This window comes from Equus caballus, chromosome 2, assembly GCF_041296265.1.
Source record: "Equus caballus isolate H_3958 breed thoroughbred chromosome 2, TB-T2T, whole genome shotgun sequence".
Lineage (NCBI taxonomy): Eukaryota > Metazoa > Chordata > Mammalia > Perissodactyla > Equidae > Equus > Equus caballus.
In genome coordinates this window covers 94,472,298-94,492,154 of record NC_091685.1, presented here as the reverse complement: position 1 = coordinate 94,492,154, position 19,857 = coordinate 94,472,298, and the positions used below count along the sequence as shown (strand labels likewise).

Sequence of the window (19,857 nt, the reverse complement as noted above, 5' to 3'; positions counted from 1 at the left end):
GTATTCTTCGCTGTGGGTTCTTCTAGTTGTGGCATGTGGGACGCTGCCTCAGCGTGGTCTGATGAGCAGTGCCATGTCCGCGCCCAGGATTCGAACTAACGAAACACTGGGCCGCCTGCAGCGGAGCGCGCGAACTTAACCACTCGGCCACGGGGCCAGCCCCCGGCAAAGCACTTTTTAAGATTGAGTAAAATTCGGTATTTTAGAGTCGACAAAGTCTTGATAATTTGCAGATTGAGAAAGTGTAAGAGGTGATAGATGTGGAACATTGCCTGCCAGCACTCCTGATTGTCTTACAGAAACTAACACAGGAGACGGGCCCTCCTAGCAGGTACACCACTACATTTTTGAAGGTTTGGGGTAAAACGTGCTATGGTGGAAGGAACCCGGGACTGAATGTCAGGACCCAGGATTCCACTTGGCTTTGCCACCACCCACCTGATCTTTTGACCATTCTGATCCTCAGTTTCCTTGTCTGTAAAATGGGGAAGGGGTGGGCAAATAGACTTTCTGAACTCTCATTTGGTTTAACATTCATCTTCTCAGGCGTTTCCTTGGGAGGGAGGGGCAGTTGGGGAGCTTCTCTGTGGACCTCCTTTTTGGGAAATAAATCTTAGTTTATTGTACATCTTAAAAAGTTTAGTGAATATATTAGGAACTACTTAAGCAGAATTCTTTGGGGAACCTCTGATGTCCCCCCACCCTGTTTTTTGTTTGCTTTTTTTTTTTGTGCAGGGAACATTGGCCCTGAGCTAACATCTGTTGCCACTCTTCCTCTTTTTTTCTCTCTCCCCAAAGCCCCACTGTGTGGTTGTATATCCTAGTTGTAAGTCCTTCTAGTTCTTCCATGTGAGCTGCCACCACAGCATGGCAACTGACAGATGCGTGGTGTGGTTCCACGACCGGAAACGGACCCGGGCTGCCGAAGTGGTGAGAGTGCCAAACATTAACCACTAAAGCCATCAGGGCTGACTCTGACGTTTCCCTTAACAGAAAGCACGTGCACTGTGCACAGGGCTGTGGGGTTCCTGTGTTGGGTGCTGTGTCTCCAGCACCCAGAGCAGTGCCTGGCTCAGAGTAGAGCTCACCAAGTATCTGTTGACTGAATAAATAAACAGGTATTTCTGGAGTTTTTATAATGTGCCATGTGTGGAATACAGTGGAGGGAAAGGCCCATTCCCTGCCCTTAAGGAGTTTCTAATCTGTTTGTGAAGACAAGCTGTAAATGCACGCGTATTTAAATTGTTTTACAAGACATATGTTATAAGACCATATATGATTAATTGCCAAATGAATGATAGAGACAACAATGTCTTAAGAGTTTAGACTGAGGGGGAGGGATGGGGGGGGCAGGGAAAACATCACAAATGAATTTCAGGCTCGTTCTTGGAAGAATTGAAGTATTGCTGGCAGATATAGCAAAATCATAAGGGAAGCCCGGTTTTAAAGGAAGAACAAAGACTTTGTGATGAATTTAGACATCCTAGTGAAAGAACGGCTTCAGAACACCTCAGTTTCATGCACGGAGTGTGGACGTCAGTTGTAACTTCTAGTTTGAGAAGCTTCTGTTGCCGCTATGACCTAATGCTCCTGGTGGGATCCTGACCACAAGCGAATTTTCTGTCTCAGTCCAAGAAACAAACAAACAAAACAACTTGTTTGGTCACCTGAACTTATTAAGATTCCAAGGGACGTGTGTTATTTAAGATTTCTTTATGTCTGTTTTCAGCTAAATAATTCATTCTGGCAAGCATTTGGTTTACAACAGAGAGGGAGCATGTTCTGGTGGGAGGGAGAATAAAAGAGCCTTTGATTCCATTTGCTTCTGAGTTCCAGCAGGAGGGCCAGCGCTGCCTTGGGCGAGCGTCTTATTTTGGACTCTGGAAGCCATCTTAGCCCAGCTGTGTGAGTGCCAGCTAGTGTTGGAGGAAAGAGAATAACACCATTGGATCACGTTAAACCCCTTCTGACTGTTGATGGAGGGGTTTCTCTCATTTCACATTCCTTGCATTAACATGGTAGCTAATTTCTACCAACTTAGAGCTCCATCTGAATTTGCCTTTTGAACTTGGATAGAAGTCACAACATTTCTGTGACTCCTTTTATCAGTTTGTGGACTAAGTACAGGAAACTTATCAAGTCACAGATCTCTTTATTTTCCCCTCTTTGACTACCAGCGCAAATAAAATTAGTATTCTTTTCTTCTTTAGATTACTCCTGGGGAAAAGTGGCTCATTGTACGTGCATTTCCACATCCATTAAATAAGTAGCCTCTTCAGTTGCCAACTCAATGGTGGGGAAGCCAGAATGAACTGTAGACGGCAGTTCAGGCCTGTGCAATTACTGGGAAAAGTCGTTTTAAGAATTGGAAGTTTCTGACCTTTCCAGGCTTGTATGCACGAACACCTTAAGTAATACAAGAATGTCTTAACTGGAAAAAGGAATCGTTTATATTTTAAGCAATTTTTTTATTCATAGGAGCAAAATTCTCCCTAACCAAAGAGAAAAATTCTCATTGCTGAATACATATGAAGTGGAACCTAGCAGCTTTTGACCCTCCCACAGCCTCCTTTGTGAAAAATAGTTAAGACTGTGCACTGAAATGCACGCTGGGTTGTTATCTCTGTTACATTAGCTCTTGAAGCATTCTGATTACAACTTGTGGCTGCCAAGCCCCGTCCTGCAGTATTATCTGGAATGAAAATTTTCCATGTGGTTGTTTTTAGCAGAGCTACTATATGCAAACCGCGAATGAAGATGTAAGTTGCAAAGAAAGAACGGGAAATGTAAGTTATCTTAATTTTTTTTCTACCATTTAATCGCTCTTTCCTTTGTGTGCATTTCAGAAATTTTTATCATATTTCTAAACTGCGTTTTCTTTTATTTTTATATACTGGAAAGAATGCCAAATTTACCACAAGTTTTTCTTATGGTGGTGTTTTTTTTTTTTCTCCCAGCTTTTTACTTTGAATTCATACTTGGCCTAGGCAATTCCCTATGTGTTCAAAAAAAACAATGTCCTAAAAGGAAAAAAACAAATGGCTACATTGTTCCATGAATTAAAAACAATATACCAAGAGTCCAAACATTTCTTTTCAATGTAAAAATCTTAGTTCATTTTTTTAAAAGGAAGAAAAATACTAAACTTTGCTTTAACTATCCTGTTCATTGTTTTTCTTTTCCCTTTTTTATTTATTTTCCTTTGTTTTGACTCATGTAGTTTAAATTTTTTTTGAATTTTATATGTTCTTTAAAAATATCACACCTGGAAAAAGAAAACATGGAAATTGCATTTTACATTTCAAGAGAAAAGTGAGAGGAGGACATCCTCTGGTCTGAAGAGGGAAAAAAATGTCAGTTAACACGAAGGCTTTGTAAGTTACTTTCATGTCGCTGGGTTAAATTAAATGTTTGTCCTTATCGCCTAAATATATTTAGCTGTTATACATGAAATAAGCAGGTAAATATAGTTTTAGTTAAGAGGCTTGCTTTTGTGAAATGAAAATGCAGGACTATCTAGCGTCAGGAGAGGGTTGAAAACTCAATCTATTTTTGTCGTTTTTTTAATTGTATTTAATGCATCAGTTAACCAGTTGCTGTACTATTTTATTTGCTAACTTTTTTAAGTGGGAGAAAGGTAAAAACTGTCTTTGTCGCATGGATCCCTGCTTCATGCTCTTTCCTCTTTGTTTCCACTTCTTCTATAATATAAGCTTAGCCCCAATATCACAAAATATTTGTGTCAAAACCTTTACACACACTTTCTTTCACCTTTCCTCTAAAAAGGGGGGATTATTCATGTCCCTGTAATGCTGTAATCAAGACTAGGAACACTAATGGTCCACCCGGCATGTAGATTGTTTTCCTCTCCTGAAATGCAGTTTTTAGTTACTGCTGTCTTGGGAAATGTGGTTAGGCCACTTTCTGAGTAGCAGAACTCCTCCCTGAGATGACTACCTGATCAAAGAATTAAGTACCTGGTGTGCTTTCTCAACTGCAGCCCATCACACGTTCCCATCAGTGCCTTGGCCAGAGTCATAGCAGCCAAGATGAAAGCTTCTGGTTGGAGGGATGACCCTTGATTAGCGGGAGAGAAGTGCTTTAATCTTTGCCTCTTGGAAGAGAAACCCTTGGTAAAATGCTACCTGCAGAGTTTTGAATTCCAGTGGTGTTACGGAGAGCTTCTTGGGGAGTGATCACCTCATTCAGTTGTGGAGGTGTTGTTTGAACCCCCTTCCCTCTGGCAAAGTTATAATTGACCCCAAAGTTGTGTAGGAGTATTGCATTTTACAAGTTCTCCCTGACATTTTCAGGCATAAATGTTTGAAGTGTTGAGAAAACGGAAAAGGAAATACTGAACTAGTCAGAAAGCAAAATATTTGGGAAGATCGATTGTTCTTAGTGATGCTGTTAGATAAAACCAGAGCCTTCTGAGTAATCTTCACTGGGTATAAAGGCCATTTATCTCCAAAGAAAAAGGCACGAAATTAAACTGGTGCTATTGAACGGTGTTCTTCTTTTATTTCTCTTCATTTAAGCAGATAGTCAAAACGGGAAAAGCAGACCTAATGTGTTTTTATATTTAATATATTTTTAGATGATTTTCATAGTGACCCACAGTATACACAGTAGAAGATGTATACGCATGATCTGTTTACAAAGAGACTTATGGCTTCATTTATCATTCTTTGATGTTTGTAATAGGATACTAATTTCCAGAGGACAAAGGTGCCATTTGTTCTCTGTGTCTAAAATGAACATTGTGGTACCTTATACAATCTCCTGAACAGCATGACCAAATAATTGTAGAATTTCAAACCTAAAGTTATAAATCATCTCATTCAGTGTTTCTCAGCCTTTTCTAACCCATTTCTCTCGCATGTGTTGTTTGAATGTCCTTTGGTTTTTAATCCAGTTTTACTTTCTGTGGTTTGCATTACCAAAACAATGGGTCTATTGAATATCTTTTCTAGTTACATATAGCTCCTTCTGCCCTAGCCGAGTCCAACTCCATTTTATAGGGAATGAAAATTCGCCTCTGGGAGACTAATTGATCTGTCTGCAATTGATTTGTCATACAAGTTAACCAGCTGTTCTAGCAGGACCAGACCTCTCACCTCTCAGGTCACATCTTTCAGTCACTGAGGGAATGCCCGCTGTGAACACGGCACTGCAAAGAATTCAGAAGAGGAGGACCAAGAGGGCGCTGTCTCCACCATTCTGCAGTTTATATGCTACTAGGGACGTGGGATGCACTCAGTACTGCAAATTACATTATGATCACTGATGCATGAGACAAGGCTCCAGAAGAATTCAGCAGAGGGTGGTGAATTCAGGGACTCTGTGAAGGTTTAAAGAAGGTGGTAAGAGAGATGTCAGCAGGACCTTAAAAGATGGATTCACTTTTCAAAGATGGGGCTGGAGTGAGACTCTTTCTGTTCCTTTTTCAGCCAGACTCTTGAGTGGGTTTTGTACATTTGGTTACCCCCTCATCTTCATCTGCCACTCATTTCGTAATGGGATACAGCCTGGGTCCTTTTCCACTACGCTTATCTAAACGCCTCTCACCAAGGTCCCCAATGATCTCCTGGTTGCCAAATCTAGGAGAACTAGATTTGAACTTTTTAGTTCTTATTTTTCATGGAACTCCTGACTACATTGACAGAGATGACCAATCCCTCTTCTCAAAATACATTCTTTCCTCTGCCTTCCTGATACCAGGCTCTGGTTTCCCTAAGCATTAGAGTTCTGAAGGGTTTGAGTGCTAGCCCTGCCTGGACGGTCTCTTCTCCCATCTCATGCTGTTTGTGGTTCTTCATCCGTTGTGAGTTCATGAACTCCTTTGAAAATCTGATAGAAGCTCTGGGCTCTCATATTCCACAGAATTGTTACAAACTTACACACTAATGTTATTATAACCTTGCGTGCTTTCTAATCTTTAAAGCCCATCTATGAATCTGAAATATTAGGTGCTGATGATTCAAAGACTATCTCAGCCAGTTTCTCACTCCACATCTATGGATCTAACTGCTTAGATCCCTAACTGCTTAGATACTCGACAGCAACCCAGAGTCAGCATACCCACAGCAGGTCTTCCCATCCTCTCCCTAAAGCTGATCCTCTTATCATTCCTTCCCTCAGTCTGTCATACCACCGTCTGGTGTCCGTTGTCCAGTAGCTTAAGCCGGAATGTTTTCTTTGTTGTCCCTTCCTCATTCTCCACACCCACTGACCAAATCCTGACAATTTTACCTCCCGAATGTCTCTTGACTTATTGGCCCCTGTGTTGACTAAGCTACCCTTGCCTTTCTTCTGGATTGCTGCAATAGCCAGTTGGTCTCCCTGCTTCCACTCTTGGCCCGCTCCAAACTGTCTTCATCAAGGCAGCCAGAATGGCCTTTCTGAAACACAAATCTGGTCATACCATTCCCCAGTTTGGAGCTGTTCTGCAGCGTTCCTTTGCTCTCGGCAGTGCCCAAATCTCCTCTTGTTTTGCAGTGCTCCTTGTGAGGTGTCACCTGCGTATGCCTCCAGGAGCACTTGTTGCTGCCTTTTCATTCATGCTGTCTTCTTAGGCTGTACTCACCTTGCATGTCCCCAACTGGCCTGGTGAGCACTCTCTGCCCTTTGCCCATGCTCTTCTCTCCTCCAGGGATTCTTGGCCTTCTCTTCTCTGCCTCCACCGCCAGGCTGACTTCTTATTCTCTGCCCTCCTGGAGCTTCCCCTGAACTCCCACCACCACGATCACTTACACACACAGACACAGTGGTCCCAGAGCATCTGTTTTGTCCTCCTGTGATGCTCTGCCCTTCTGGTAGCACAGTGCCTATGACACCTCATTGTACTTGCTGGTTTCAATTGCTTATTTCCCCTTTAGGTGGCAGGGCACACGATGATTTTTGTGAACTTCAGGTACTTTTGTCTTCATGGGCCCCCCTTCCTCTACCAAAAACTAATAAAAATCACATTTTGCAACTCTGTCAGTATAAAGATGAATGTATTCCAAGCTGGCATTTTTTATTCTGATTCTAAAAGAAATTAATATTAAAACACTTTTCATGGGCTCCTAAAAGTCTCATGGACGCTAGCGCTGTACCTCCTGTGCCTGATGGATGTGTTGGCTCTGGTAAATGGACGTGAATATTTTAGAGATGAAGTTGACAGAGTCCTTCTGCTGCTTGATTGTGACCAGGAGAGGTGAGGAGCCAACTCAGTTGTTTCGTTACGTGGCACTTTTGTAAATGGCTTGGATAAGCTTACTACAGCAATATTAAGATTTTATATTTTAGTCCCTGGTAATGGAAACATTTATGGAAAAATAGGGTGATATACTTAAAAGAGATGTGTTTAATATATAGATTTAAGAGAAAATCCTGAGATTTTTGTGATGTCAGAAATATGTTCTGTGAGCTGTTTTGCTAATATGAACATGTCTTCATGATGTTTCTGTGTAGGGCAGTGGTTTTTTAGTGGGAGTGGGGAGGGGGTTTTGCCCCCACAGGGGACAATTGGCAGTGTCTGGGGACATTTTTGGTTGTCATAACTGGGGATGCCACTGGCTGCTAGTGGGTAGAGGTAGGGCATTGCACAGGACAGCCCCCACAACAAAGAATGATCTAGCCCAAAATATCAATAGTGCTGAAGTTGAGAAAACCCTCATAATTCTTGGTTCCTACATCTGTATTATTTATCTAGTTTATTTCCCTATGTTTCCATTAAAAGCCATTATTCAGGTGCAGGATTGTATTGAAGCATTGGAATCAGACATTAACTTTTATGAGTTCGATAAGATTGAGAAAAACAGTCATTGAGAGGCCTGAGCTTTTGAACGTCAGAGGTTGGTGCTGTGTAACCCTTTCACAAGGCTTTACACAATAGACAAAAACCCTCTCAAATGTCTGTTGTCATTTAAATCATTACCCAAATACTCATTTTGCCCTCACTAATCCTAGCTAGAGTAAAACCAATTGTTGTCCGGGTGTGTGTGTCGGTGGGGGGGGGGGGGGGGGAGATGCTGAGTCATATATTCATGCTTTTTATTACTTCTTGGCTTGGATATCACCATTCATCGTTCACAAGCCGCCCAGCTTGTTTACTTTTTATAAATTACATGTAATCAGTCCCCTTGCAGGTCTGGCTACTGTAATTGGCAGTAGCCACCAAAGCAGGACTGACGAGTCTGCATTTATGCTGATGTCTCCCATTCAGTTCGTCTTCCACTCTCCATGCTGTCTTGCCTCTTCCATCTGTATTTTAAAAGGAAGGTGAAGCGAGGACTGCCACCTTGCTCTCTCTTAGGTGCTCTGACGTTGCTTATTTATAGCTTGGTATATCCCTGTGTCCTTTAGTTTGGGGCAGTGGTCCTCAAACTTCAGTGTGCATAACAGTGACCTGGGTAACTTTTCAAATGAGGATTCTTGAGCCCTACCCACCTTCTGAGATTTTTAGCAAGTCTTGATAGAGATCCGGAAAACTAGGTTTTCTAACTTAAACCCTTGTTGGATTCTGATGTAGGTGATCCTTAAATTATACTTGGAGAGATCCTGAGTTGGGCATGGAGGAAAAAAGGGAGAAGAAACAAATCTACTAGAAGTAAACAGGTATAAAGAGTGGGATAGGAAGGTGAGAACCAAAACTCGGAAAGTAACTTTAGCCTCTCTTCTGTGGGATACGGGAAATACACTGAGATGCTTAAAAAAATAGGTGCGTAGTGTTTTCTAGCGGTGACTTAGATCAAACTGTCCCCTGCAGAGGACATATTTAGAGGATGACAAAAGTGAAAGGGAATTTTTAGAAAGGTTAGAATATGAGAAAGTGCCTAACCATCGCCAAGAAGCTCAAAAGACGTTGTTAAATCAAGGAAGGTATTGTGTTGGTATCAGTTCAAAAAACAATGTGCATTCCTGAATCAAGAGTTTAGGAATGGCTTAAAGATGAAGAGCAGAGATGAAGGAGGATTAGCTGTTCACCAGAAGTTCTGGTTATTCTGGTTATTGGATCTGAAAGCGTATTATTAAAATACAGACCAAATTTCCTGCAATAGCTCTAATTTCAAATATTCTTTCTCATTGTCTTTTATAATGCATGTCTGGTTTGCCTTATTTTTGGTTAGTTGAGATGTGGGTGATTTGTAAAAGAGTACCAAAGTAGTTCTGCTTGACTAAAGAAGTTTTCTTGTTTTCAGATCTCTCTCTCTGTATGTTTGTTGTGTATACTCTAACCTGTCTCTTATAACCTAAACTTTGATTTAAAAGTTCATTTTATTTTTTAAAGATATGCTTTTTTTTGGAGGGGTGAGGAAGATTGGCCCTAAGCTAACATCTGTTGCCAATCTTCCTCCTCTTTTTTCCTCCCCAATGCCTCAGTACGTAATTGTATATCATAGTTGTTAAGTCCTTCTAGTTCTTTTCTGTGGGATGCCACCACAGCATGGCTTGATGAGCAGTGTGTAGGTCCACGCCCAGGATCTGAACTGGCGAACATGGGGCTGCTGACAGGGAGCATGCGAACTTAACCACTACACCAGGCTGGCCCCCCCAAAAGTTCATTTTAGAGAAAGAGAGATAGACAGATAGACAAGACAGACTCTTTTAGAAAACTAGTCAAGAAGTGGACCAGGTGGGAATGATTATTTAATATCTTAGAGGAGTAAATGATTTTATTTCCAACTACCTACTGAACTTACTCTATTTCTAGAAAGGTATAATTTTTTTTGACGTATTATTTCCTTAGGGGAACTTTATGATTCCATTCAGTTACCTTGCAAAGAGATCTTGACAGCCCCGCCCCCCCCCGAAGGAATTTTGGAAGTTACTTATAAAATGATGGCCATATATAGCCCTTGTAAAATCGTTCTTTACCGTGCCCTAACCATCTGTGTCAAAGTGTTCATTTTTTCATAAACACGTGCTGGGAACCCAGATTGTACTTGAGAACTTCTCACCACTATCGTGTCTCTGGCTGGCTTGCTAACCTTTCCACCCTCCCTTCCTTTTTATCATCCTTCATGCTCTCTCCCTTCTCCTCCATTTATTTACTCAGGAATACTTCAGCCTCTTAGATACTCTGCCCAGCTGCCTGCAGGATCTTATAGAATCTTCATATCTGCTTTGTAAGTCTTGAGTATCATTATTGTTATTATATGCAAAGTCGACCACACCCTCTCACTGCACGCAGAGTCCAGGTAAGTTTGGTTAGTAGGTCACTTTGCTCCTGAAGTGAATAGAAGGCTTGCTCCTCCGAGGCGGTGGAGACCCAGAACTGCCTTTCACTCTGACAACAAAGAAAACACTCCTGTCACTTCTGCCTTGCACCAAGAGTTGGAGGCTGGGCTCACCACTTGCTCTCTTTGTTTCAGGTGACCTTATTTCTTGGCTTTCTGGTATTTTTTAAACTATACTCTTGGTAGATCTTTTTTCTTATGAGCCTCTTGATATTTCTAATTATTTTTTCAAGTTTTTTTCCTCTAATTTATTCTAACTCGTATGTTGTTTAACATAGTGATAGATGTTTCCAATGAATATTTATATTTGTTGAAAATACGTATAAATGCTTTTAGGGAGAACCATAACATTTAATAGTCATCCAGGGGCAGCATAAAAAATATATAGCTTATGAATTTTCAGTGGGAGTATTTTAACTTAGACTTTTCTGGTTTTGGTTTAAAATATAGGAAAAAAGTTATAAATATTAGATAAGCAGATTTATTGCCTTTTGTATATGTTGCTAAAGGGAAATGTTTCTTTAATAATTACATAAGATTTATCATTAAACTTAATGTACATATTTAGCCTTATAATATTTTCATATTTACTTATATTTCAATAGAAAATGTTCATAGATTGACTTAAAATTCATAATATGTTGGTACTTTGATTATTTCTGTTTTAAGGTATGATTTTGATACTTAAACATATTTAAGTGTTAAGTATTAAGTATTATACATGTTTAGTATCTCTCTACTTAACTCAGTGACTTTTTTTTAAATTTTTTTTTTTTTGAGGAAGATTAGCCCTGGGCTAACTACTGCCGGTCCTCCTCTTTTTGCTGAGGAAGACTGGCTCTGAGCTAACATCCATGCCCATCTTCCTCAACTTTATATGTGGGACGCCTATCACAGCATGGCGTGCCAAGCGGTGCCATGCCCGCACCCAGGATCCAAACTGGCGAACCCCGGGCCACTGAAGCAGAACATGTGAACTTAACTGCTGTGCCCCTGGGCTGGCCCTCAGTGATTTTTTTAAACAACTAAAAGATGCTCTTATGGTAGATTGTATGCATACTACATTTTTTGGCAAATGTGGCTTTTGTTCTTGAGTTGGAGAAATAGTTTTATGTTGAGAAACTCATGTTCTTACTAACTAAAGGGAAATTGGAACATGGATATTGAAATATTTTTAATCTTTCAAATAAGGTTCTTGCCTTGAAATCATTCGTTTGTTTTCAAATAGAATCTGTTGTGTTTCTAAACCATATGTTTCCAAAGCAGAATAAATTTTCATAACTTTGAGATTTTTATTGAAACACCTAAGGAGAAGAAAATGACTCAAGGAAGATAATGGCCAGTTTTTCTTAAAGAAATGAAAGGAGAAAAACTTTTATTACTCTTCCTGTTCTTAATGAGAAAAATGAGGTCCTAGGGAATTGAGACGTGGGAAATACCCTGAGTCCAGGGCCAGTTGGTTTCAGCAGGCAGAGGAGGACATGAACTCTAATTTCCTGACACCCAGCCCAGTGCCATTCCCAGTCTGCCGTATCCAGCTTCATCTTCAGTAGGTTGCTGTAATTTCTGAAATTCAAACCCTTCCACATATATATATATATTTTTAGGGAGATTAGCCCTGAGTTAACATCTGCTGCCAATCCTCCTCTTTTTGCTGAGGAAGACTGGCCCTGAGCTAACATCCATGCCCATCTTCCTCTACTTTATATATGGGACGCCTACCACAGGATGGCTTGCCAAGCAGTGCCAAATCTGCACCTGGGATCCCAACCGGTGAACCCTGGGCCGCCAAGAAGCGGAACATGGGAACTTAACCGCTGCACCACCGGGCCGGCCCTCCTTTCACATTTTAAGAGAATTTTAGCTGCTCCTCAGAGCATGGCAATATTGTAACTTGACCCCAATCTCCCTTTTTTTTAATTTTTATTTTTAATGGTGGCAAAAACAACATATAACGTAAAGTTGACCATCTTCCCCACTTTTAGGCTCACAGTTGAGTGACGTTAGGTATATTTACATCATTGTGCCACCCCATCTCTTTTGCTTCTCCGTCTCATCCCTGTAGCATTGGAAGCATCTGAAAGGGCTTTTGACCAACACCCTCTGGGAAGGCGTGCGCCTCACCTGTGCTTGCTCCTTCGCTGTAGTAGGAAGTTAATTATGTGGATCACCTGATCCACGCAGAAGATCCTGCTTAGTGTGCATTTGAAAATCCCACACCCCTTTCTGCCCCTGAGGAAAAATTCTTTCCTGCTCCTAGATTCAGTGCTCAGTTTAATCTTGAGCATGTGCGAATGAGTCACCCTGGGTAACTATGTAATCCCATTTATACCTTCTTTCCACCCTCCCTTTCAGTGTTTTAACTTCAGATACTGGATGAGCCTGATTTCTTGCATGAGGTCTGGTGGTTTGGGGATTAATTTAGGGACTGGGAAAGATACTGAGGTTTTTTTTGGAACCAGCACTTTCTGTTCCACTGAAAATGAAGCTGCATAGCCTGAGTTTTAAAATTCAGACTATGTGTGGAATGTCTGTGTGGATGAAGAAACAAGTTAATGCTTTTTTGGGAGGCAGGAAGAGTGAGCAATGAAAATTCTGAGATAGTCTGATTTTGAGGGGGAAATTTCGAGATTTTTAGAATATGTACAAACCAAAGGTGAGTAACTAGTTGCTTTGTGATTTCTTTGTGTATACAAAAGAAATACTTGATATTCAGCTAAAGAGATATTGTTGAATCGGTGTATTAACTGATAAAATAACTGGGTTCTGCTTTTGATTCCAGTTGTCATTGTCTACACAATGTGTAACTACTACTTCCATTTCTTCATGTCTAGAATGAAAAATAGTTCACTGGGAAATTATTTTATTTTTTTAGTGAGGAAGATTGACCCTGAGCTGACATCTGTGCCAATCTTCCTCTGTTTTTGTATGTGGGATGCCACCACAGCATGGCTTGATGAGCAGTGTATAGGTCTGTGCCCAGGACCTCCCGGGCCACCAAAGTGGAGCGTGTGAACTTAACCGCTACACCACTGGGCCAACCCCTGGGAAATTACTTTTAAAAGAATACTTGTAAAGTACCTTGGAATCTTTAAGGTACTTTGAATATGGTACTTAGAGAGTGCAAATCATTAGTGCTTGTATTTTTATACCAATAGAAGAATATGGGAGTGGGGGTAACTTGAATGTCAAAATGTTCATTTTTAAAGACAACATACACTTGAGCAAAGCCATTCTCCTGAAATGCTTAATTTAAATTGGCAGTTGTTAGGCCAACAGTCAGTACACTTAGCAAGTGTTTGGCAGGGCCGTTTGAACCTGCACAGGTTCAGTTCCCACAAAGAAAGGGAGGTTGGGGTTATATGATGGGAGCACCTCGGTAGCCTCGTTAACATATTTTGAATAACTGTATTTGAATACTTGCCAGCTAAGCTAGGCCTTCTGGAGGCCTGCCAGATGAGCAATGGGAATTTCTGAGAGGAGTGTAGAGATTTGAGCCTGTAAAATGTTTACTTTTTCTTCTTGGAGGGGAAACGTTTTAGGAGATGCTTTTTAGGATATTTTCCTTACCCTCCCAACAGAACAACCTCCCCTCCCCACCTCTTTTTATTTATTTATTTATTTATTTTTTTTTTTTTAAAGATTTTATTTTTCTCCTTTTTCTCCCCAAAGCCCCCCGGTACACAGTTGTATATTTCATTGTGGGTCCTTCTAGTTGTGGCATGTGGGACGCTGCCTCAGCGTGGTCTGATGAGCAGTGCCATGTCCGCGCCCAGGATTCGAACCAATGAAACACTGGGCCGCCTGCAGCGGAGTGCGCGAACTTAACCACTCGGCCACGGGGCCAGCCCCCCCACCTCTTTTTTTTTGAATTCTGCAGAAACTTCAGATCTTCTCTTTCTACCACCTTTTTGTATTTTTTAGACTATGTGCCATAGGACTTGTCTCAAAAATAGCTTTTGGTAATCTCTTCGGGATGAGTTTGAGTTCCTACTCAGCCTGTTTTTTGTCTTTGCAGAATTAATTCTGAAGCTCTTTCTGTGAGCCTAGCTGGAGGACCTCTTAGACAAGCTTGTCGGGTGAACACAAATGGGTGGAACAGGACAGACAGGATAAACTAGCATGCCTGTAGAGTCAACTCCTACCTAGTGGATGCTCAGATCATAAAGATGCCGGCCTGGCTCAACCCTCAAGTGTACAAATGGTCTTTACAAGGTTCTAGTTTTGTGGCCTGTATCTGTGTCTGTCAGAAATACTTTCTTTCACTTTGCATGGATGCCTGTCTGGCTGAAACCACAACTCTGGGCTCTAAAACTAGTCAAGGGAGTACAGTCAGTTGAAACTAGGAGTTCTCACATATTTTGATTAGCAGGTTTTAAGGATGAGAAGATCTGGCAGCACATATGCTTAGCTCTCTAGTTCTCATTTTGAGGGAGCAGGTCAGGGGAGTGTCAAAATCACCAGGGAGCTTTTTCAAGAACCAGTCACCTTGATGTTTTTTTTCCTGTTTATCTATTGTGGTGAAGGGTGGGTAGAGATGACAATGTAATGAGGTGGCATTTAAATCTAGAATCTGTTGAGGCTGTGGGTACTTACCATGGTGTGGTAGTTTCCAGAGTTTAGGCCACTTTGCAGCCATGCCTCATGCTTACTCTTTGGAATGGACAGATATAGCCTGATGACACCAACTTTCACTCCCATCAAAGATTTTGAAATAAAATGTAAAATGTGCATTTAATAGAACTGCTGAAAAAGGGTTTTTTCCCTGATTGGAGAGTTGTGTTTTTTTCCTTTATCTCTTCAAAGCTTCTTAAGACTGACTTTTTGAAAACACAAAGATGGATTATCAAAAACAGGAAAGAACAGAGCTAGCGCAGTGGCACCGTGGTTGAGTTCGCACGCTCCACCTTGGTGGCCTTGGGTCTGCCTGTTTGGATCCTGGGTGCGTACCTATGCACCGCTTGTCAGGCCATGCTGTGTCAGGCGTCCCACATATAAAGTAGAGGAAAATGGGCACAGATGTTAGCTCAGGGCAGTCTTCCTCAGCAAAAAGAGGAGGATTGGTGGCAGATGTTAGCTCAGAGCTAATCTTCCTCAAAAACAAAAAAAGGAAAGAAGAAATTTGATCATAGCTATTTTTTTTTTTAATTTTTTTTTTAAAGATTTTTATTATTTCCTTTTTCTCCCCAAAGCCCCCCGGTACATAGTTGTGTATTCTTCGTTGTGGGTCCTTCTAGTTGTGGCATGTGGGACGCTGCCTCAGCGTGGTCTGATGAGCAGTGCCATGTCCGCGCCCAGGATTCGAACCAACGAAGCACTGGGCCGCCTGCAGCGGAGCGCGCGAACTTAACCGCTCGGCCACGGGGCCAGCCCCCTGATCATAGCTATTTTTAAAAAACCCTTTAAAAAAATGAGAACCTAGGGAAGAGCTCTGGTACATTAAATCAAAGCCTAAATTTGTAACAGGTATTGTAATGAGCGTATATATTTATATTTCATATGCCAATCACTTATATATATAAATATATACACTGTTTATGCTTTTGAATTTCTAGCCTGAAGTTATTAAATTTCACCTAGCTTTTGTTGAACTTCATCGATTTACTTGTATTTTGTCAGTGTTGTGTGTGATTCTTATACTTACACAATCACCATCTACTCTTGACTAATTATATAAATACAACTGATTCTTCATAGTTTTTTTCTTTCCAGTTGATTTGTAACAGGCTGTTAAAAGAAAAACTTTATAGGTGATTGTAATCATGTCACTCATGAAGTAATGTAGGGTTAATGAATGCCTTTGATTATCATTTCAGTGTTCTCCTTTTTTATTGTAAAATGTTAGACATTACATTTGTGGAGCTCTTCTGCTGTGTCGGTGTGTTGTACTATAGGAATACCTGCAGAATGTAACCAGTTCCACTATTTTGGACATCTTCAACATCTCTGAGGGTGGTAGATATAAAATCTGTTTCTCAAACAAGTACATGCATGAAACTAAAGCAATTTATTCAGGTCATACAACAGCACTAGTGAAACTTGAGTTCTGGCACGAGGCCCACATTTAAGCTGATAGCCTGTGTGTGTGTGGGAAGAAGAGACTAGTTCCTGATAATCTTGTTAGAATGCGTTAATATTTTCAGGTCCAAATATGAGTTATTCAGGAGGTAAATTTAAAAAACTAAATGAAATGTAAATGTTGACTTTTGTGTCCCTTTTAATTAATTTTAGTGACTCACTAATTGGTTTTTGTGGGGATCCATATAATAACTTTTTATTGCTTTTTGTGTTCTCCGTATTTTAGTTATGAAGTGCCAGGAGAGGAAAGCGAGTTAAGAGGCTGCTTCAGGTGCAGTGAGGTTTAGCTCATTTAACCATTGTTCCAGCTTGTCCTACTGTCAGCTGGCTCCCTAGCTCCCTGGCATGTTTACATATTATATAATCCAGACTGGCTTGTCCTGTTTGGTAGGTTTGTTATAAACTGCACAGCTAAGTAAATGTGTGATAACATTTTAAATGGCATTAGAAGTTAAACAGTCCTTGAGGAGTGACATAGCAGAGGCCCCCAGCTGTCAGGTGCCCCTGGGGCGTCCTCCTTTGGGGCCATTTCCGTTTTCTCTGAGTAACAGGAGTTAAACTTGAAACTATAGTAACGCTTGGCCAGAGGACCACTCCTTTGTCCAGATGACAAGCAGCATGCCATGTCTGATACTGAAAATGTCTGATGCTGAAAGTAGATGTTTACTATGTCTGTTAGTGAGTTTTGTACATAGGCAGAAACCAACAAACCAGACCGGTGGAACCATTTTCATCTGTCTGTGCCCAATATGAAAACAGTGAAGGAGGAAGGTAACGAGACAAGTCCTGTTCCCCTCCCACCTCGGTGCATAACAAGAGAACGTTTCCATGCGCTTTGTGACAAGCATTTCTGATGGCTGCACTCTACTGGGTTATGCTGACATATAGTGCTTAACTCATCCCCAGTTGTAGGGTTTTCTAAAGCATCCTTTGTCCTTATCTGTTTAACTTTATGAAAGGTGTGCATTGTCTCCTTTGTGAGTTCTCTAAACCGTATGCAGGGCTGTGTGTCCTGTTCAGTGTTGAGTATGTCCTTCTCTTATTCACTTAATCGTCAGGCCCCCAGCTGGAAAATGGGATCTAATGGTGGATGTGGAAGTCTTTCCTGGAATGCCGCTCCGCTCCATCAGGGGCCATCTGAGATTTGCGCGGGTTCCCAGTGCCAAAGGGTATTTATTAAACCTCAAGTGACGGTGATGACTTTCGCCTGCCGTGTTACCCTGTGCCGTCTCCTCCTACCTGTCCCAATCTCAGGGCTTCTCTTTGAACAAAGAGACTGGGGAGCTCTAACTTAGAAGATCTCAGTTTAACAGCAACCTACTTTTTCTCCATGAGTCACTCTTAGTTTAAAATATCTTAAAAGAGGTTCTCATTTCTGTAGGTCAGGCAGGTTACAGCCTGCTTGATTTTTTTAGTATCTCTAGTTAATAATGATTTTAGAAAGTGGAAGAGGAAATGGTTCTTTATGAATGTTGCATAAAACTATATGACCTTGTATAAATTATCTAACTTCATACGAATCCTGGCTCATAGACAGAAGCTTCCTTTGTGTAAGTAGATTTACCACTCTGTGTCCTCGTCTGAAATAATGAAGGAGAAGATAATCCCATATATATCATATAAATTTTTAAAAAAATCAACTCAGAGTTGGGAAAATTTTCAAACAGTTCACATTCTTCTGATCTTGATTTTTTTCACTATTTTTGCTGTTTTAAATTTGCTTTTATTGTTTGCCATCAAAAATACTTTTTTCTATTCTGACTTTTTATTTTTGAACTGATGGTTAAAAAACTATATCCATGAAATTACCATCTTTTTAGTGGTTAACATTGGATTTTGTAATCAGAAGATTGTGAGATCTTTAGAGGCCAAAATGGAAAATAAAATTAGGTTTAGAACAAGGAATTCTAGTTGGACATTGCAAAAAAAAAAAAAAAAAAAGTGAACAGCTAACTGGCAACACAAACTCTTTTTCCTGTAAGTTTTCTTTTTTTCTCCAAACCTCTTCCATCATGCTAAAAAAAGTTTTCTTGTGAGTTGATTTTTCTCAGAATCCTGCTGCTTACTGTTAGTAAGAATTTTTTTCATGTGCCAAGGTTTTGTTTTTCATGTGATTTCTGCAACAATTTGAGTCTTGCTGAAAATATATTTTTGTGAAGTGCAGTGGTAAAAGTTATAAAAAGCCAGAAGGAAACTTTAATATGAACTTCTATACAACTTACTTATAGTGACTATAGGAAATTAAATGCATTTTCCAAGATGAATGAAGTTCAATTACTGTAGGAGGACTATCAATTCTAATTAAAATGAAGTACGAGTACTTATTTCCAGTGTCAAAAACTACGTTTTTCTGTTCCTACCTGGTCTTTTCGCCCAAGGATGCGTATTTTTAAGATTTCTCTATCAGGCTAATACGAAGTGATGCTACTGACTGCCAGCTTAATGGAATGGCATCACAGTTTCTTTGGGAATAATTAAGCAGGGGGATGAAAATTCAAGTTTTTTGGAGCGAGCTATTGGACTTCTTGGACAATGTGATACCTTAGAGCATGTAAGAAAGTAACTGAATGCTTTTTACGGGATAGGCAATGTTTGCATCTCTCAGTCTGATAGGGAAAAATAAATTACATTTTAGATACTAGTATTAAAACAGCATGGCGATGTATTTGTCCTGTCATTCCTGTTAAGAAATGATTTCAGAAATGCTCAATAACATCTTGTTCGGCAGCTCACTCTGACTCCCAGACTTACTGGAAGGATCTCACTGTATTTGTTTGCTCTGTAAATCTTACAGTGTGGCCTTTGACCAAAAGTAATAAAAGGTTACCTGACTTGGTATACCAGTCAGGATTCTCAGTTGTAAGCAACAGAAACCTCTAGCTAATTTCATCAGAAAAGAAGTTTGTTAAGGAGATTAGGTAACTCCCAGTCTCTCTGGGAAAGCCAAGAACCTAGCTCGGAAGCTAGTCAACCAGGAGCAGTGCCACTGAACTGGCCCAGGGAACATATCACTGCCACCTCACAGGCCATGACCATGGGCCCTGCATCTTGCTCTGCCAACACCGGTGACACTAGACACCGAGCGCTGCCACTGCTGCCTCTGGAAGCTACGTTTGCTGCTGCAGCCCTGGACCCAGGTTTCTGGATAGTTCTCGTTTCTTGAGATTCAAAATCTGGGATGAATTTTTTTGGTGGAACCAGTGTATCTGATCATGTGCCTGCACCCTGTTGCAAGAGCAGCTAGGAAAACAAGTATCTAGAATTTTCTGCTTTTGTAGTATTAGGGTTAATGATTTTCCAGACCAAGTAAGGGGAGTTCAGATGCTGAACAACCTGAAAGAATCAGGTCAGTCTACTATACTTGGCATATTGGAGGTAGAGGTGGAAGGATTAAAAATAAGGACAACAGCTACCCTCCTACAGTACTTAAAATAAAATGTCTGCTAATAATAGGTTTGAGGAAAAAATGTCATAACAAAACCCATAATTTCTCAGTCTTTTCATAAGAGCAGCCTCGACAGACAGGAGAGCAAGCACTCTGTTTATTGATAGCTGC

At 40.7% G+C, this 19,857-nt stretch overlaps 1 protein-coding gene across 16 annotated transcripts in view; it reads left to right on the top strand.

The window, feature by feature from the left end:
- The window catches only part of GAB1 (GRB2 associated binding protein 1), a 118,538-nt gene that overhangs the window by 5,700 nt on the left and 92,981 nt on the right, over positions 1 to 19,857 (top strand). For 2 of the 16 annotated variants that reach the window (XM_070258109.1, XM_070258068.1), the window contains exon 1: positions 10,205 to 10,358. The exons of 8 other annotated variants lie outside the window; for them this stretch is intronic. Coding sequence is in view for 4 of the 8 variants with exons in the window: in XM_005607919.4 (XP_005607976.1) it covers positions 2,739 to 2,786 (48 nt within the window). In the remaining 4 variants the exon portion in view is untranslated. Of the gene's footprint in view, positions 1 to 1,039; positions 2,787 to 10,187; positions 10,359 to 19,857 lie in introns of those variants that run through there. 6 more of the 16 variants (XM_005607919.4, XM_070258048.1, XM_070258031.1 and 3 more) reach the window with 6 other exon arrangements.